Source organism: Dysidea avara, chromosome 1, assembly GCF_963678975.1.
Source record: "Dysidea avara chromosome 1, odDysAvar1.4, whole genome shotgun sequence".
NCBI lineage: Eukaryota > Metazoa > Porifera > Demospongiae > Dictyoceratida > Dysideidae > Dysidea > Dysidea avara.
The window spans coordinates 11,058,082-11,079,737 of record NC_089272.1 but is presented as its reverse complement, the minus strand read 5'-3'; the positions used below and the strand labels follow the sequence as shown (position 1 = coordinate 11,079,737).

General features: G+C 37.0%; 2 protein-coding genes across 3 annotated transcripts in view; one reads left to right on the top strand and one right to left on the bottom strand.

Moving 5' to 3' along the window:
- The window catches only part of LOC136256193 (AMP deaminase 2-like), a 201,193-nt gene that overhangs the window by 99,855 nt on the left and 79,682 nt on the right, over positions 1-21,656 (bottom strand). The gene's annotated exons all lie outside the window — the stretch shown is intronic.
- On the top strand, positions 5,375-16,560 carry LOC136248495 (uncharacterized). Its single transcript, XM_066040274.1, has 4 exons — positions 5,375-5,559; positions 10,943-11,155; positions 12,898-13,086; positions 16,384-16,560. The coding sequence occupies exons 1-4, from the start codon at positions 5,458-5,460 to the stop codon at positions 16,429-16,431; spliced, it is 552 nt and encodes a 183-aa protein (XP_065896346.1). The 5' UTR covers positions 5,375-5,457; the 3' UTR covers positions 16,432-16,560.

Here is a 21,656-nt window from a genome sequence, read left to right as displayed (position 1 = left end):
CTTGAATTACACTTGAACTTGGAGGAATTAGCTAAACAGAAAAATTCTAATAACGGATTTTGCTCTGTATGTATATAGCTAGTACAATGAGTAGCTGTTTAGTAAGGGGTGATTAATTACTTCGAGTGCATGCACATCACTGACAGTTACAATCTAGATTTCTGAGTTCACTCAATTAAAAGTCATTCCTTTTAATGAATGCGGCCACATTTATACCAATTCTTGCAAGTCCCTAGCTACTAATAGCTATTTTATCATACCTGCCACTCTGGAGCTGCATGGGCGCTGGGCTGGGGTGAAGTGACATAATAAGGTAGCTATAGACCTAGCTACGCAGGTTGACTAGTTCTGTAGCTAAATTTATTATTATTTTTTTTATTAGACTCTATTATTATTCCCGCCTACCACCCCAAGCACAAAAGGCATGTGTGCTGGACACAACTGAAACAACAATAATGGGGACAATTAAAAGTCCCTAGGGCCACTTACAAGGCCAAGTTCCGGGGAAGCATCAGATGATCTGTAAGAGATGAAACGGCTTCCCCAGATGCAGATCTTAAGATCAAGACCTGGACATTTCGGACTGGTGGTGTGATTTTACGTCGTCTGCTGGCTACTGGGTACACTCTGGGATCCTCTTCACCCCAATTAACGCCCACAACTAAGCGACTCACCTCGTACCGTGGTGTCCAACCTCGCCAGGATTGGTAAAACGGTACCATAAAAGGCGAGAAATCAATCTATCACCTGTACTGTGTTTTGTTGTAACATTTTCAGTTGTGAATTTTTGTCACCATGACGACACCTCAACGACCCCACAAAAGAAAGAGACCACAACTGAGTTCCCCTGGGGAAAATTCAACAATTTGCCCAGTCTGCCTTGACCCTATTTTAGATGCTACTGAAAACACTGAAGGCCAAGAAGCAATATTTTGTGAAAGTACTTGTAACTCCTGGATACACCGCCAGTGTGCTGGCCTATCTCAAGTTCTATTCAAAATATATGAGGAAAGTGATGAGCCTTTTTACTGTCCCCATTGTCGCTTGGCCTCACAGGACAAGCAACTGCAGGAGTTGAAGAGTATGGTGGATGTTTTATCCAAGGAGGTGGTCTCACTCAAATCTATGGCATCCGATCAACAAGCCCCAAAGTCACCATCTTCAACTCCTCAACAACGACCATTACAAGAATCTCAGACAATTTCAACTGCAGCTGGTAAGCAAACTCAACCACCTACTATCACAAAGACAAGTCCATCCAGCAGAGGAGATCGTAAGTTTAATGTGGTAGTATATGGCATTGATGAGTGTGATAAGGGAATACCTAGGCATGAGAGACTAAATCATGACTTACACAAAGTTACCACTATTGTTACTGAGGCTAAGACTAACATAAATCCTTTATCTATACGTGACCTTCTGCGACTGGGAAAGTACCGTGACAATTCCAAGAAACCTCGACCAATACTAGTTAGATTCAATCGAGCTGTTGACTCTTCACTTTTGTTATCTAAGGCCAGTGCATTGCCTAAAGACATAAGAGTTAAGCCTGACATGTCCAAGGAAGAAAGACTTGTAGAGTCACTTCTTCTTAAAGTAAGACGGCAACAAATTGACAAGGGAATTGAACGCAAACATATCAAAATGCATAACAACAAGATCTACATACGAAATAAGTTACATGGTCAAGTTATCGATTCAGTATTTGTCCCGTCTCGGTCTCAACAAGATAGAGATGAAATAGATGCTACCCACAACAAAGTTACTGCTGACCATGATTCTCCCACTCAAATGGATTCATCATCAAACTGACTACCTAACAGACAAGCTCATGATTCTACAAATTACACACATGATCACACAATCAATTTCAATGAATCAGATACTAGAAGTGGCAGCAGTAATCTCAAAGTTCTCCTATGGAACGCACGTAGTTTAAATAAACAAATTAATGCTTTTCAATCGTATGTGTACTCTCAATCTTTTGACATAATTGGAGTAACTGAAACTTGGCTCTCAACTAACATTTTTACTAATGAAATATTTCCCTCTTGCTACACTGTTTTAAGAAAAGACCGAGATAGTAGAGGTGGTGGTGTATTATTAGCTTTCAAATCTTTCCTCACAGTAACGCAGTTGTCCTCTCCAAATGATTTAGAAATAGTCTCTGCTGAGATAGACCCAAATTTGCTCGTGTGTCTGATATATCGTCCACCTAACTGTTCTGATCAATATAATACCTCACTCATGGCATACCTCAATTCATTCGATAGTACCAAAAACATTGTATTATTGGGAGATTTAAATTTTCCTGACATAGACTGGAACATCTACAGTGGTAGTTCCCCCACAGCTGATGATTTCGCAGAAGTAGTATTTGGACTCAATTTGATTCAATGCATAACTGGCCCCACGCATCGCGCTGGGAACACCCTAGACATAGCCTTGTCTAATATTAGTGGCCTTCAACATATTGAAACCTGCACAAACCTACCACCCAACCTCTCATCTGACCATTATTTGATAAAACTTCTCATTAACCATGTCCTCAGCAAACCTACAAAAATACGTATACAAAGATTAGATTACAATAAAGTTAACTGGGAGGACATGAACCAATTCCTTACAGAATATGACTTTACCTTAGCATTGAATTCTAAAAATGTCGAGTTTATCTGGCTATACCTGAAAACTGCCATAAATAGTGCTTTAAATCTATATGTTCCTAAGATCTCTATTAAAGAATCAAATCATCCCAAGTGGTTTAACCCAACAATCCGTCACAAAATCAAGTGCCTCCGTACTGCTAAGAGACAACTTGTGAGACATCCTACAGAAAGGAAAAGACTTAAAGTGGAGGATCTACAAAGGGAATTACAACAGATGATAACTGAAGCAAAGCATGATTATGAAACAAATCTAGCTTTAAATTATGCTCACAGTAATAGTAACAAAATTTTTAAATATATATCAAGTATCAAAGGGCGAGAAAGCTTTCCTGCTAAAATGTACCACATAAATGAATCAGCATCCACTGACCTGGAAAAAGCTCAACTGTTTAACAATTATTTCCACTCAGTTTTTTCTACATTTACAGGTTCAACATCATCTGTATCTGACTTACAATCAAGCAGTGTCACTCCTCATGTTCAAGATATTCTGTTTTCTGATTCTGACGTCCTTGACTTACTTATATCTCTTGACGAAACCAAAGCTTGTGGCATTGACAGCTTTAGCCCAAAAATCTTCAAACACTGTGCAGGGCCACTACTTCATATAATTTGCCATCTTTTTCACACGAGTATATCGTGCAGTTTTATTCCTCTTGACTGGCGCACTCATTGTGTGGTTCCTGTGTACAAATCTGGGGACAAAAGTTCTGTGAGCAACTACAGACCCATCTCACTGTTATGTATTTTATCGAAGGTTCTAGAAAGAATTGTGTATAATAATATAATTAATCGTGTCAGAGAACAATCCACCAAACATCAGTTTGGTTTCCTTCCTAGAAGATCTACGTTACAGCAGCTACTAGTATTTGCAGAAAAAGTCTTTGAACCTAACAAATGTGAAGTGGATGTAGTATACATGGATTTCAAGAAAGCTTTTGACTCTGTCTCTCACCACCACTTACTTGGCAAATTACAAACCTTTGGAATAACTGGTAAAGCAAGACAGTGGTTTGAAGCATATCTACACAATCGCTATCAATATGTCAAGATAGGAGATTCACTGTCAGAATTATGTTATGTACACTCAGGGGTGCCCCAAGGAAGTGTCTTGGGACCTTTGTTATTCGTCATTTTCATTAACAACCTACCCGAATTCATTCAATTTGCAACTCCTTTTATATACGCTGATGACACCAAACTTCTATATGCAATTAGATCTCGTGAAGACACTGCAAAGTTACAAACTGATATCAACAGAGCTTCTAATTGGAGCACCCTGACTGACTTACCTTTCCACGAATCCAAATTTATTCATTTACGTTTCTTCTCGACTACAACAGTCCCCCCTACATACACCATCAATGGAAATCCTATTAAATGTCTAGCACAGCATAAAGATCTTGGAGTAACATTCACATCTGACTTCAGCTGGTCAGCACACTATAACAACATATGTACGAAAGCTTACCAAACCTTAGGACTTATCAGAAGAACATTCCAGGTTAACAGTGCTGAGGCAAAGAAACGTCTATACCTAGCACTAGTCAGATCACAACTATTATATTGTTCACAACTATTGAGGCCTCAACTAATAAGAGACATTACTGCACTAGAACGCATTCAACGAAGAGCCACTAAATATATTCTTAACGATTATACATCCTCATACAAACTCAGACTGAAACAACTGCATCTCCTGCCTCTCATGTATCACTACGAACTCCAAGATATACTGTTTCTAATAAAATCATTAAAGTCACCCACTGATAATTTTAACATCTACAACTACATTACTTTTGCAAGAGGCAACACCAGATCTGGGATTAACCAAAAACTGAATCATCCAAGGACATCATCAGTAACACAACATCATTTTTACTTTAACAGGATAGCCAGACTATACAATTACTTACCAGTCATTGATCTTTCACTATCTACCAACACAATTAAATATCGTTTAACTAACTACTTATGGTCGCATTTTACTAATAACTTCAACCCTGAGAGAGCTTGTACATTTCACCTTTTGTGCCCTTGCCACCGCTGCTCTAGAACGCCAATTTCTACCAATTTTAACAAACTCTAGCTATCTATTGTAATTATAAGTAACTAACAGTTGTAATTATTAGTTATTGCTCTGTATTGTATGTATGTTTCTTTGGCAGTGGGTATCTATTACCCACTGACCTTTAATGCAGTCCTGAACTGCATTAAAAAGTATTAAAATAAATAAAATAAATAAAAGAGAAAAGGACAACAAACAACGAATCCACGCAAGAGTGCTGCTGTAGGTCATGGTGTTACGGCTGGAAAGTAATTCGGCTAAACGGCGATAAAAAGTGATTGCTTCCTTGCCCATATCCCCGGTTGTCACAAAGTTGAGAAAACTAAAGGAGTGAAAGATGCCAACTCCATCTCACGGACACGGTCACCATACTCCCTCTTCTTCTGTTGCTCATGACGTCTATACAGATGGAATAGAAGTATTGCAGTAGCTCTGTGCATTTGGATGAAACACCCTCAGTATGTCAAAAAAGGCACTTTGCCGCGGCCCCCAAAATCCACGAGCGTGAATATCGGCTCTGTAGCTAAATACTGTTACTAGCTATTCAGTATACACGTTGTATAGACTCATGTCTGATTCTGTGAAAAACTTTCTTACATCGGGTTTTCTTCCGTTTCGGCACAAGCTCTCGTGACAATATCACGTGATCGGTAACGTATCAATCCTCGGGCTCTCAGCGAAGTGATAAGGCTCAGCTGCAAGGCAAAAGTATTGCTAAAAATGCATAGCTCCTACAAGGCGTTTGATCGAGAGGGCGGTACTTCTGCTGGAGGATATGTAGTGAGAGTTATACTGATTGGAATTCCAAAGCTGGTTATTATTGTAAGGGTATTAATAGCTAGAAGTATAGCGGACAGACACAAATGGCATATAGTATACTTGTATGGGCTTTAAATACGCGCTAGCTACCAATGTACGAATTCTATGCTATAAAAGGTGCACCACACACAACCATCTGGCCTGAGCTAGCTAACTAAACCCACTAATGTAAAGTGCAATAATTGCAATAGATTTGTTCTATTATGATTGGGATCATTTTGTTGTTTGTATAGATGTCTTCTGCTACTATACGCAGGCATATCCCATAAGGTTGGCTACATGCCTACATTCATATATACCATTTGCTTACACCAAATATAGGAGATAATATAATTCATAGCCAGCTGTGTGTCACCCTTTGTCTTCTCCCACTGGTGTGGGGGATAAGGTTACAATCCTGAGTGTATAAGCAGTGTGGAATGAATTAGTGGAATGGTAGAATGGAATGTTTGATTATGCTAGCTACATTAGCTAACTGCGAAGAAATTGTAGAGTATCAAAAGTTTCATCAATTGAGTCATAATTAGGAGGATCCACCACTACCACCAGTTTACCATGTTCTTTAGCTGTGCTTGAACTACCCAATGGCAGCAGTACAATTTTTGTAAACTGGTTTGTTTGAATGCTCTGCATGAAACTATACAAAATATGTGACCAGGTCTGCGAAAGTGGGTCTTGTAGCCTTTTCAATTGCATGTACTTGGCTACCTGTAACTTTACTTGTGAATATGGTATCACCCCACAATTTGTTCCCCTTATACCCGTAACATAGCACTACGGCTTGGTGTAATATGAAGGTGATAGGTCAAAAAAATGAGGAGTTATGATTAGTCAAACTTGACAATTTGGAATGGCTATAAAACCCCTTTTCGCAGATCAGGTCGCATATGTGTATTCCATATACATATACGAAGTATAATATATTTAATAATTATCAACTGTGTGTTAATAGCTATCAGGCTAACAGAGAGCTCTGCACCATCTGCCATGGATTACATAATTCAGCATGTGATAAAGTACACACCTACCAAGACTTAGATTAATCGTTTCATTGCTATAATTATGCAATGCCAGTTTATAACACAAAATATCAACTATACAAATTAGTATTAATTCATGGATAAGTAGTACAAGAAGCAATAAAATATTATATAATAGCAAGAGTTAATAATAGTAGGGAGGGAGAGTGTCTAACGCTCAATAGGCCTGTATAAAATGAGCGCGTAAGACAATCTGGCTTCTTGGCCAGACATGTTGATTGCATGAAGGGAGATGTGAAATGAGGCACGCCGCAGAAGGACGTTATCGATACTACTAGCTGTTCACGAATCAGTCTCGTGAGCAACGTGCGAGGTAGCGTGTGCAATCAAACATGTCGATTTGTGATGAACAGCCCTCGGTACTGGCCGAAATTGAAGCAGAAACAGTTCAGCCTAGCAAGAAGAAGCGTCAGAGAAGATCAATGAAGAAAAGCGGAGATGAAGCACGCTCGGAAGCACAGGTAGAATTGCATCACGAATCTACCGTTCAGCCACGTCCCGAGGTAACGCCCAAGAAGAGGCGTCAGTCAAGGAGTGATGAGCCGGAAGTAACCAAGAAGTGTCAAACGAAAGCAATGGCAAGGAAAAGAAGCGGCGCCGATGAAACACAGCCTGGAGAATCCCAACCTAAGAAAAAGCGCCAGATGAAAGTTATGAACGATTTCTCTCTGGTTCTCCCATCACTCACTGGAGTAGCCACCTTCGCATCACTGCTTTCTCACCAACTATCGATTTTGCAAGGCCATACAAAATGTGACATAACGTGTTTATTGCGGTCATCAACACTATAGGAAATTACAAAGGTATACGATAATAAGCGGGGTGCTCTACGCGCTCATTTTATACAGGCCTATTGAGTGTTAGACACTCTCCCTCCCTACTATTATTAACTCTTGATAATAGTGTTAGGCTAAAAGCCTTTGTTCACATCCATATCCTGTTTCCCAGTACTTATCTAATTTGGCTTTGAACAGTCGATGAAACTCTCTCTTCTGGTAAGCTGTTCCAAGTATTGATAACTTTGCTGCATAAAGAAATTAGAGTGAACATTTAATCTAGCATATGGCTTCATATGGTAGCCTCTAGTGTTTGTAGTAGCAGCTGGTGTAAAAAAGGTTGTAGGATTAATATCATGAGTAGCCATTTAAAGTCTTTAAAATCTCTATGAGATCACCACGTTGACAGCGACGAAATAAAGTAAACAAACCCAAGGACTTCAATCTCTGATCATAGGACAATTTACCAAAGTCTTTAATTAACTTTGTAGCCTGTTTTTGTACTTTCTCTAATATTTCTTTATCCATTGCAATATATGGACTCCAGATAGATGAACAGTAGTCTAAATAAACAATTTACAGTATAATTTTCATACAGATTGAATTAGAACAAGGGAGTTATGCATGATTTTGAAAACTGCAACAGCAATTTGTTGTTACACCTACAGGGTAATCCACTTGACAGAATAACTTGAAAATCTGTCTGTACATGAAGTAACTATCATAGTGAGTACTGAGAGTATTACCTAAGAAGATACAAAGCAAAAACCAAATATGCAAAACAAGCACAATTGAGACACTCTAATAGTATTATTTTTAAATTGTTAATTTAAAAATGAAGTAGGGATTCAGTGCAATAAAAAGTAGTGAAACAAGAGATGAATAATGGTGTTACAGCATAACTCAGTGGGAAGTCCCTACTTTGGCATTGAACGGAATAATAATAGCTAATGTGCCAAAGTAGGGACTTTCCCACTGAGCTATGCTGTAACACCATCATTCATCTCTTATTTTACTACTTTTTATTGCATAGATCCCTACTTCATTTTAAATTAACAATATTATTTTTAAAACACTAGTTTGGTTAGTTTTTTGTTGTGGCACAGCTAGCTACAATGTAACTTGTATTAGTCCACTTGTATTTTCCACATATGTATAGGTACGGGAAAGGCATCATACAAAGCATATACCATCACTTATAAACATCTTACCCATTTGCTCATTGAGAAGTGGAGTTCTCCATATTCTGTGGTTATGGGCAGGCTTTGCTGTAGTTTGGGGTTTTCCTTGCTGCGCTCTTCAGTAATGTGTATCAGGATCGCGTTCTAGATCCAAGTGTCCCTGTGTGCCTCCAGCTGTCCACCTTGCTGTTGCTGAGGGACACCTGTCTCCTTTAGAACAATCATGTAATCATTTTATATTGTACTTGCTTCTTTTTCTTATAAAAATAGCTATGTCTACAATATAACTTGTAACTGTTCTGTAATGTATGACTAATGTATTAGAGTGACTGTTGTATTAGAGTATATCTGGAGTCAGCCAAGGGGTGTGCAGCTAGCTAGACCAATAAGGAGTGAGGTGATCTTATTTATTGTTATATAAATATAGCTAGATTTTTAAGAGGTGGGGTATCTGTACTCTTTCGCTATTAGTCCACCTAGATTTTTATTTGGTGGGCATGGTTGCAAACCAGATCCGAATCATGAAGTTGCAGATATTCAGCAAGTGTATCTCTTATAGTAGCTCTGGGACTGAAGCGCTTCTGAAATCCAGCTCTGAAATAATTCTGTGGCATCTAAACAATGTACTGCATACTGAAAGAAAGCATTGATACAGAGAATTAATGCCTTGATATGGTTTCATTGGATGAAGAAGAAACGGACAAGCAGCCTGATTGAAGATAAAAGAAAAGACAGTGCACAGAGGGTCTAAACTTGTAAGAACCCCAAAAGGCACATCCCACTGGTGAGTTTGTTATTGTGGTGCAAAATGGTGGCCATGTGCTGCTTCGTTTAGCCTCTAGCCTTGTGACTGAGGTCAGGCAGTGAGGCAGTCAGTGAGACTAAAATCTGAGTTTTAGCAATTTTTAAAAATTCTATATCCAGCCGCCTGTAAGTGTTTTGTTATATTTAATGCTGTATTACGTATCATATGGACTAGTACTATTCCATAAAGGTGATTTCTGTCGCGTAAAATGTCTCTAGGATGATTTTTGAAGGTGGAAGTTTGGGCGGTGTGCAAAATTTTTGAGGGAATCCCTACTCAAACGGTACTACCGTACCATTTGATAGAGTAGTCAAAACCTTGCACAAAAGACATCTAACAAATTTTGTCTAGGGTTTGAACCAGGAAACTCCACTCCTATACACCTGACCTAAGTCCTTTATCACTTTACCACTGCTGTCAGTTGCTCACCTTATTTAAATTCTACCTTAATAAATGGATTCTGGAAGTTCTAGCATAGATAATTAACAGTAATTGTCTATGATTCTACACCAGAATATAATTTATGTGTGTTGTATTAGAAGTGCCCAGAAAAATGTGCGCTCTATAAAAATACTACAAATATATTAAAATAGGCTATATCAACACACACATGCAGTAGTGTGTCATGCTTCCAAGTATACAGTGGTGGGGCATGTAATAAATTGCAGTTTTCACATATTTGTACAGTTTGATAGTTCCTAAACAGTATTAACCATTTTTTGCTATGGAAATTTCCTCAGGGTAGGGCACTTCCCATTCCAAATTTGAGTCAAAACCATCAAAGACATCACTCAGATACTGTACATGCCTTCAAACATTGTCTTATTTTCTTCATACTGGTTTTACGTAATTCTTAATCTTCTTCTAATTCTTTTCTTATTCAATAAAGTCACCATGTAGCAAATCAATTCAGTTACAAACAAGTCGCCCTGTAGAGCATTCAGCCTTGTAAAATCACCATGTAGTTAGGTCTCTCTGTAGATAGTTCAGCTATACATACATAACACCCTGTTACAGGTTTGTAACTCTAATAGTTACATGATATTTTTATTCAGTTTCAAATTTACAATAAATACATATATTTACAATAAATACATAGAGTTACAATAAATATATAGATTTACAATAAAGACATAGATTTAAACAATAGTTGCCTTTGATGATTCCTGTAGTACAAAAAAGGAAGCCTCAAAGCCAACCATAGGCTGGCTTTGGGGCTTGCAATTACTTAAAAGCAGTGATATCCTAATTAAAACAGCCAAGCTGTGAAAAAAGGGTGCAGCTCTCCAAAGAGGCCAGGGTGAAAAAGTTATGAATCAAAGGTGGTGGCCAAGAATTAATGGTGCTTGCACTAATAGTTATGAAATCAAAGGTGGCGACCAAGAAATAATGCTAGCAGTTATGGGTGATAGAACAAGAAATGATTGGTATTAGCATCATTACAGTCATTCCTAATTGGCTGCCACTTTTGATTCATAACTTTATTAACCTGATCTTTTTGGAGGGCTGCACCCTTTTTTCACAGCTTGGCTCTTTTGCAAAGGATTGTATATACAATACATTTATGAAATGATTATTTCACAGGGATTCTCTATTGTCATTGCTGCTTATACTGCTGAGCTGGTTGGAACACAAGCAGATCCAATAGTTCGTTCAACAGTAATTTGCTTTGGCAATCAATATAAGGAGAGTGCTCATCGTGTGTGTAAAAATGGAATTGCTGCTGCTATTTCATCTATACTGGTGTGTATGATGTTGCTGATGTTTGATGTATTTATTCCTTGTCTTGATAAAATGGTGAGTTTTGATACAAATCTAAATCTGTTTTTTGCACATCTATTATCCTGTACGTGGACAACTAAAATAACTTTTCTCTGATGTAATAGTGCAGTTTAGCTAAGAGATGTGCCATCAGGAGTACGTAAAGATGTCAAATGATAACAAATTTTACAAAAAATAATTGCTTTTTAAAAGGGTTGAGTATATTGTTGTTATCACAATAAAAGCATAAGACGACTGTGATAATAGTATCAAGTCTAATTTTTACACATCGTGACATTATCGAGTTAACAATAGTGTAGATTCCCTAAAAATTCAGCAGAAATAAATTAATTCCATTCATGTCTGGCCGAACGATTATAGGAAAAAAATTGTACCAATACAGTGCTATAGTTGAATATTTTAGAGATGCCGAAATTTTAGGGAATATGTGATCGGGCCTGCGAGAATATGGCATGTGGGCACAAACTACACCTTATCACACAACGAGTCATATCTCAGTACAGGACTCACAGAGTAGAATATCTGCATTCTGTAACTTGTGTTATATAGCCAATAAATGGATAATAGGTGCAGAAAATTTCCTGGCCATAGCTTAATGGTATCAAAAGTTACGAGCCATGAAAGGTTGAAACATCAGGCTAATTTTATGTGCCCACATGCCCTATTTTTGCAGGCCCGGTCACATATTATCATAATGAATTACTACTGTATATAATACCATAAATATAAATGTCATATATACAAGTGTAGCAAATTAGCAATGCTAGTATTTTATATAGGAGTTGTTTGTCAGATGAATACAACAAGTCATAGCAATACTTATAATATCATCATGATAATATTGATTATCATGATAAACACCCCCCCAGATATATGTGACCAGATCTGCAAAAAAGGGACATAATCGCTCAAACCTAAATTTACAGTATAAGCATTGAATACATTGGGTGAAATACGTACTAGCGTATTATTGAAAAAAATTCCATAAATTTTTAAAACCTCTCTTTCTTAGTGACGGAAGGGACTAACAATAAAAACCTGGATATCATCTTATTCGCCTGCTCAAGAGGAGTTAGAAAATCATTGTTTCGTTATGTCGAAGGGATCACGTACACAATCAATTTTTCTTCATGAATTTCACCTTTGTATGCAGTGAAGAAGGGCAAGTAAAGGTAAAATTTACCCAGTAATTGATTCCCCTGTTCATGGTGAACACGATGGTGAAAATGTTATATATCATGGTACACTTTAGTTTTCAGTATCACCCAACCCTGCTTCCTTTTACAGACGTGGAGATACTGAGTGTTTTGCAGCCTTATTATTGAAACAAATGGATTTATGGCTTTTACATCAAAAATATATATGCATATAGTCATTACTGTTCATGTAATGTATTTGTGACTGGGCCTACGAAAATAGGGCATGTGGGCACATCAAACTTCCATCACTCATAACGTTTTATATTATGATGCTATGGCAATACAATTTTCAGCTCTTAGTAAGCATTTAATTGGCTTTATGCTGCAAGATGCAGAATGGAAATATTCCGTTCCAACACTGAGATATGATCTGTAGTGTTACGGGGTGTAGTTTGTGCCCACATGCCCTATTTTGACAGGTTGGGTCACATTTACAAGAAGTGATTTAAATAGAGTCATGTGTGTATGCCTACATAGCTGTAAGTTACTTGATGATTGAAGAGTCGATCATGATCTCTTATACATTTATATATATTATGAATATTTGTATATACACAGTTCAAAAGACTGGCCCATCTCTTCTCACTGTTGTTTTCCATCATAATGAGTGTCTACCTGTTGGTGACCAGTGCTCTGTTAGCCAACCTGTACACAAGCTTTTGTGATGAGGAGAGTGAGGAATGTGGAGATGATGAAAGGAATTTTCTTGTTCTTCCTCTATTTGGATTTCTCACTCTGATTGGTTGGGTAAGACATTCAATGCATCCTTTATATATATAAAGGGTGTGTTCACAAAAGTAAAAGTAGCTGGAATCTAAAAGAATTGATATCTGGTGAAGTCAACAATGAATTTTAATACAACTAACTATATATAATTTACCAAGGTATATTGGTCCTTTATTATTGACTTGTGCAATCTTGCTGCATTACTCTAATATTGGATAGTAGTTTGATCTTTTTCAATAGTCAGTGTATAGAAAATGAAAGACAGTTAATTTACTAGTCATTTATACATAACAAGCACAAGAAAAAATAAGGGATCAAAAAAATAAAGTAGTGAGGTCGCCTACACAGTGGCGGATCATCCTAGGATTTTTGAAAGGGGGTTTCTGGGAGGTGTAGCTATATATTTCTCCATAAAGCCATTGCATTAATATAACATTAATATAGCTATGTAACTAAACTATTGTGCTAGTCTACCATTTAGACATCCTTACTTGCTCTTTAATCAAAGAAAGATAATGGTTTTTCTTTGCTTTAAGTTCTCATCAGGGTATCTTTTCTTTCGTTTTCTAATTTTTAACTTATGCAGAAACAAACACCTGAAAAAATAATTATTGCGTGAGCAGATGTGAGCTGCTATGTATTTGATCTACCGTAATTCGCTTTATTTTCATTGTAAAATATTTTTGTATGCAAAACGTAGTATGAAAATTTCTTACATGAATATTATTACATAAGATCGAACTACTCTAATACAGCAGTCATTCACGTAAATCATACGAATTTTGTTTTACACAAAAAATTTTATCACGAAAATGTTTGCATGAAAATAAAGCAAATCACAGTAGTTAGCTTCAGAGATGAAGTTATATTTATTATACATGTTACTGTTATGATAAAGAGCTATTTACAATAGAAAAATGGCTTACTCAGCCAACACCATTTAGTGAAATTCTGAAAGGGAGTTTCTATTGAAACCACCGAAACCCTTCTAGATCCACCACTGGGACATTTAATCCCTACTGCAATGACTAAATTAGGGATAAATTTCCACTAGTATATCTTCAGGTGTAGGCGATTTCCTTGTTTCACTACTTTTTGATCCCTAATCAAACTTAAAATCCTTTGTACCTGTCTATTTACTTTTTGTAAAACAATTGACCAGTGAACCCACACAAACTGCATTAGAAGAAATAATGGTGCCAGGCTTACTTTTTCGTCTCAACATGTACCACAACTATCAATTACTGAAATGTGGCCAAATTTTGGAAAATTACCCATATTTGATACCTAAAATATTCAATCATCAAATCACAAACTTTATAGTGCGAATCTGCTTGTTGATGGTTTAAAGCCATTCTCAATCCCTTAAATTACAAGAAAATTCTTGAAATGTTTTCAAAACTGTGCCCTGCTCTTATTAGCAACCCATTAAACGTGAAAATTCTAATTATTTCATGCACACCCATATGGGTGATTTTCCAAAATTCAGTCACAAATAGCGAAGTGGCCATTATGTGTACACTTCATTTTTAGTTATGTTCAGCCTGTTACACAATGGAGAACACTATGAGAGGATCTCTGCAACCAATCCAGTCACGACGGAAAACTCGGAGATTCCTATTACAAATGTAGGAAAGCCATCACATGGTGCTGACACAAATCGACACCTTGCACTGTTAGTAATCATAAATGTGACACAAAGGAGGACATAGGTAAGTCCACGAAACACGCAATGTATGTACTGTGGTATGCCAAAAGTCACTGAAGTAATGTAGAGTAGTGAAAAAACCAAGCCCGTAGCTTTAGCCATTATCAAATTGTGCTTGTCTGAAGATATCAATCAGTCAGTTAGTCATTCAGTCAGTCAGTCAATCAGTCAGTCAGTCAGTCATTCAGTCAGTCAGTCATTCAGTCAGTCAGTGAGTCAGTCAGGCAGTCAGTAGAAAATTCCACTAAATATATATTTTAATTTGTAGCAGCCTATTGGAAGCATTTCAGGTCATACTGAAGGCATTTTTGGGCTTGCCAATACTACCAAGGTGCCATGAAGGTATTGTGAAACTGGTTTTAGGATGATATTTTTGGCCATGAAAGCCCAAACCTTCATGATTCCTTATAGTACTACTGTACTGTATGATTAAACATGCAGCAAGACCACACAGGTCAACGAGAAAGGACCAACGTTAAATGTTTTAGTTGCATAAAAATTATTTTACAGTTGATGCTATATTTGATTGTTTTACAGTTATGTGTAATTGCTTTGGCCCAATAAGTGCCTTTTGGAATATCAAAATATGTACTACATAGGTAAGGTGCATGTGTCATGGATTTCCTTTCTTTGTGTCCCCATCCTTTTTATTTGCAATTCAATGTACATACATTGTTGATTTGCAAATAGTGTATCAATGGTTTTATGTACAAAATGAAATGGGAACTGGCCCTTGGCATTTTTTGAACCACACGTCCAACAGTCACAATAAGAGAATTGGTTAAAGGCAACTTTATTGTTCTTGGAATGTAGGGCTATGTAACAGACGGGCCATAACCAAAGCTAATGCAAAAAGTCTACTATGTATAATAATTTTGGAGTGTGTATACAGTAAAATCATGGATCTATATTATAGCATCAATGTCTAGTGCCATTTCTCCTTTGATGTGGTCCACTACTCACAAATGAAGTATGTTACAAAAAAAATTATAGCAAACAAGTGCATGTAGTGAAGAAAGAATTGTTGCAATAAAAAGTACTAAACAAGTCACCTGATGTGCAAATTTAAAATTATAACAGTAAACTTAGCACATCAGTTGGATATACTGTATCACTTGCAAAGTGGACCAACTTTTAATATGTTACAGTTTTTGTTACACTTGCTTAGATTTAGCCTAACATACTTTCACAGCGAGGGTCACTGGCTAATTAGTGACAGTACTTAGAAGATCTTGGTGATACCGGCTGTTCATTAAGAAGAGTTGAAGCCAAGTCAGTGATCACTGATCAAGGGTAACCCTCTTACTCCTACTTCCCCCTTTTAATGTTTAGGACAGCTTTCATGTTAAAACTGGCCACAAAGGTTAAATTACAGAGAACCAATTGTTAATAGATTGATAATGTCTAATAGAGCAATCTCAGATATACTGGCTTTGTTATAAAACAAAAATTATAGAGCTTTTTCTGTTCCATGTATATTGCATTGCTATACCATTACCATATTACTGGTATGTACATTTCATATACTGCCAGTATATGTAGTGATAGTGATGTTTTGTGCATGTACATGCATTTAAAAGAAACCTGTTATGACAATGTTATTATTACAGGGTATTGTTGGGCTGTTTTCCTGTGTACTACTGATCATAGGTGCTTAAAAATTTCTGTGAAATAAAAATCGACTGATACATTGTGTGTGCTATTGTGTTTTACTAGCTACGATGCATTGATCAACTAACTATATATGTGTGTGAATTTGTTTTAATAACATTTTCTTTTTGAAAGTATGCGTTCCGATATTTAATTTAATGTGTCATGGCATGCAGAAGCTACCTGAGTAATGCAACACTTCAATTTTAGGAAGAAACATGAAATCAGTGGAATATGTAGCTCTATGTTATACCTTGTGACTCAGGATCTGAGAAAAGAGGACTTCAAGCTCTCTGATTGCATGTACTTGGTAACCCATAACTTGAGGTAGCAGCCTGAAATCTGGTCACAGTATACCCCTAGCTTACCACTACTGCTGTAAGTTAAACACCAAAGGAGCTATGTATAATCAAACTGGAAAAGATATAAGAGCCTTTTTTGCAGATTCAGTCACATTTGGTGATTATCTGCAAACCTTTTTCACATTACAAATGTTAGGCTATAGCTACCAAGGATGTGCTCTTATACAAAAACAGTGAGTGAGCTTCTGTTCATAAGGTTCAGTGGCTCTCAAGCTAACCAATATCTTTATAGCACAGTGGAACTCCTTAGAAAATACACCCTTAAATACAGATATCCTGCTAATCAGAATAGTTTTCCAGGTCCCATTTCTTACATACAGGTGTAATACTCTAAAATCAGGCATTTCTTCATAATAGGAGCACTTTAACATGGTCTCGAATTGTCTGGGTTCCACTTTATATGTGTGTATATGCCATTCTTTTCTGCAGGAAAATTAGTGTACCATAGATACGTAGTTCAACGTGGCATAGCCATCAGGTTAGGCTTGCCCTATAAAAACTTATAGACTGGATTCACGATACTCAACCACAGGTGCATGGATAAATTTAAATTTAGATGAATGCATATATAAATATATCATTTACATACTTAGGGATCGTCCATTATTTTCAGCTTTTTTGCAAGAGCACATGTACAGAAAGTACACCAGAGGGAGGGGGTAGATTTGTGACCAGGCCTGCGAAAACAGAGCATGTGGGCACAAGATATTTTCCTACTTTTTCACAATTCCATCACTCATAAATTTTATATCATTATGCTATGGCAATACAATTTTCCACTCTTAGTGTAGGCATTTAATTGGCTTTATAATGCAAGTTACAGAATACATATATTTGGTTCCAGTACTGAGATATAACCTGTAGTGTGATGTGGTGTAGTTTGTGTCCACATTCCCTGTTTTTGCAGGCCTGGTCACATTAACAGTATATATGCTTTTTTTAAATGTTGGTCTTAGTAGCACCATATTATAATAAGGAATTGTTTAGCACTAAACAAATCACTCTGTATAGAGATCAGCTACGTAGACATTCTAGTTGAACTCTCTATAGTGTAAGTTGAAATGTAGTTATACTCTCTATACAGTGACTTTTGAAGTTGATATCTCTTTTTACAGGGTGATTTGTTTCTAGATGGTCTCTCTACAGGGTGACTTGTTGCTAGTTGATCTCATTACAGGGCAAAGGCATAATAAGATAATTTTAGATAGGAGTGCTCTAGTTTGGTATTAAAGAGCAAAAAACAAAAAATAGTGAACACTTGCTAAGAATGGCTGCCCTCCACAAATAATATAGATTGTATCACTGATAAAGCACATTTAAGTCATAGTACTGTCACTTCATAGTTTGCTACATTGCTTCTCTAAATACTGTGACTGCATTAGTAGAGTAACTGGCTGCTCTATTAGAGTATCTCAATCTTTTTTGAATTTACAACCAGAAAATTGCATGGGGACTCCAGCCCCCATTGCCCCCCCCCCTCCCCCCCAGGTTACTACTCCTATGCTATAGGGTGACTTGTGCTACAGAGTGATTCGCTTCTATTTGATATCTCTATGGAGTGAATTTGTTTCTAATTGATCTTTCTGCAAGGTGACTGGAAATGTAGTTGAACTCTCTATAGGATGAGTTGTTTCTGGCTTATCTCCCTGCAGTGTGACTTGTTTCTAGCTGACAGAGTGACTCTTTTCTGACTGACCTCTCTACTGGGTGATTTGTTTGTACACTAACTGAACTCTCCACAGGGTGACTTATTTCTAGTTAAGGCTTCTTTAGAGGTTGAAAGAGATTTCTAAGGTGATGTTTAGTTGGTTCTATTAGGATTTTGGAAAAAAATAGGCAATCTCTATTATGAACCATTACCAGGGTTTAGGCCTGAGTCAAATATGCTCAAAATTTCCAAAATGCTTTCAGGAATTTCCCGAACGTTTCTCCTATTATGGTCTTCAGTGTTCCCATTATGCTTGCATTATGCTCCTAGATTAGCAACATGTCTTACAATTATATTGGAATATTTTAATCAGTGAATTCTCTATTAAAGTATTTCACTACATAGTGACTATTCTATTAGAGAGTATCGATCTAAGGAGCTATCATGAACCATGGTAGTGGTCCATAATAGAGATCGCCTATGTTTTTTCCAAAATCCTAATAGAGCACTCAACTAAACACCACCTTAGAAACCTTTTCCAACTTCAAAAGTAGCCTTAGAAGTTAATTTGGAAGAAGTTCAAGTCCACTAGCAAAGATGAAGTCAAAAGGACTTGATAAAAGTATTTTTTTAAAGAACTGAAATTTGCCACTTTGAGCCATTTTGTTCATCTTCTACTTCTTCTTCTTATTTTTCTCACTGGGCTATAGCAAAATGTGAGTACTTTTGGGGATAAAAACTACATAACTTTCCTTCCTATGTCTTTCTTCACATCCATGACTTATTTTTAAATGCATATTGCAATGTTAACATCCACTTTCAAGCAAACTTGCTTCTTTTAGGTTCACTTTGCCATTGATCTTCTAACTTAGTCTCTGCAAGGGTAACCGACATGTTAATATGTGTTGATAAGTATCCAATTTATTCACATTAACATGTTCATTTGGAAACCTTATCATTACCTACATTTTATTAACCACAGTATGTTATGAGCAGCAATGTTGCTGTGTACCACTGAGTACGTAATTTATTGTGATCGCCTAACTGAAGCCATACTACTGCTACCTACAGCATCCTATAATATTATGTTGTTTATACATACTTGGATATATCAAAGCTGTGTAGTACAAAGTATACATTCAATAGTAAGGAAACAATACATTCATATTTGGTGTTTGATAATACTGATAGTATTAGCTAACTACTAATTAATGTACATGATGACTGACTTGATACTGAGTAATATCAAGCACCACCAGTACCTCTAATCATGTAAGGATCCATATTTATAAAAAGGAAACAAACTAGTGTAAGAATAATTGTGACTCAGATTTGCTAAAAGTGGTCTTCCACACACATCCAATTCTATGATCGTGGAAGACCATAGCTCAGTGCTCAAGAAACATATAAACTTGATAATTTTCCCATCCACTAAGCAATGTTGGTACTCATTACTGAACACATTTCATGTCAATAGCTTTCTCCAATCTGAAGTTATGAATCATCAAAGTTGGTAAATTGGATGTGTGTGGAAGACCCTTTTTCGCAAATCCGGTCACAATTTAAAAAATTAAAACATGGGAATAGAGATCGCTGAAAAAAGTAAAGAAACAAGAGTCAAACAAGCCAGCATGTTAAACACACAGAGATCTCTATTTGGACTCAAATAAGCATTTACACAAAAGCATTCTCAGTACTTACTTGCCCCTAATTTATGGAGAAACTACTGTTTTTTTTCTTAGTTTCTATCACATCCATTGAGCTTAGTTAGAGATCTCTGTGTGTTTAACATGCTGGCTCTTGTTTCTTTACTTTTTTCAGCAATCTCTATTCCCATGTTTTAATTTTTAAAAGTATTTTACACTTGTACACAATGAGTTTCCACTGATTGCTCTATTAGGGAGTATCGATCCAGCTATTTTCATGGAATTAAGCTCCATAGTTTTGAAATATCTACCTATGTAATATGCTAGCATTAACCCAGCTGAGTTCCTCTTCTCAAGTGATGTAGCAAAGTCAAGGAGCAAATTATACAGGCAGCTAGTCTTACTACTGTAGGTGAAGATTTCCTTTGCCATCTCACAACACACGAGATGACTGAAACAGATTCGCCATGGGCTGAACTTGCTGGAAGTGGAGGAAATGAAGGCCAATATAAGAACATGAAATAGTGAACACTGAATATATCTATATGGTATGATAGTGTAAACTGCAATTGTTGGTTAATTGGACCTGAGACTACATGAGTAGCTATCTTCATTTGATATGCCAGTATGTCAGTCATTCAGTGTCCAGTTCAGCCGAGGGTTCAGCTTGGTGGCCCCACAAATAGCACAGCTAATTTTGCATCATTTACTCAGGTGAATTGGCAGGAAAGCACTCATTTTTGTGGGCCCACTTCTGAGTTGGAAAATTTTAAACATTTTGTGAATTTACCGTTTTTGTTTGTTTTACGGAAGTCACATTGTTCAGGCATAGATTATATATTCCCCACCTAGGGAATATATAATCTATGGCTTGCCATTTTCTAATCCTTTTAGTGTGCACATGCAGTACTAGTTTCAGTAGTAGGTGTTCTAGAAGCAGTTCCGTTGGGAGATATACCTTTGAGGGTTTTGTCCCCAAGATTCACCAACCCCCCTGAATAATGTGACTTTACGTAAAACAAACAAAAACGGTAAGTTCACTAAATGAGAAAAATTTTCTAAGTCAAAAGTGGGCCCAAAAAAAAAATTGGCCCGACCCGGTTTCAACGCTGGCTCAAGATACCATGACGGAAATGCACAGTAGGGATATATATAACACTTCTTACAGTGATTTAATATCATGGACTACTCCAACTTGTTTCAGTACTTTTTATCGATGTACTATGGTCCCTACTCTAGTTGAAAATTTCAAATTTTTTTGTGTACTTATTTGTTAACCTTTTTTGAAAATAATTTTATTATGACTGGTGAATCCACGCATACCGCACCTGAAAAGGCAGCACGCTCCCCAGCTATATCAATAGTATTATCACCATGCCTTGCTCCAAGATCACCGTGGTGTTCTTAGGGAGCAAGGCATTTCATCTGACCAATCTCGTCCAGGCGACATATACCACCCTGATTTTCATCTTGGTCGTCCTGCCTATTTTGATCTCTCCGTCAGGAGTACCACTCAGTCTGCTGTCATATCTTCTGCTTCTTCTCAGGCTGGGGTGGCCGCTGCTGTTGGTGAGATA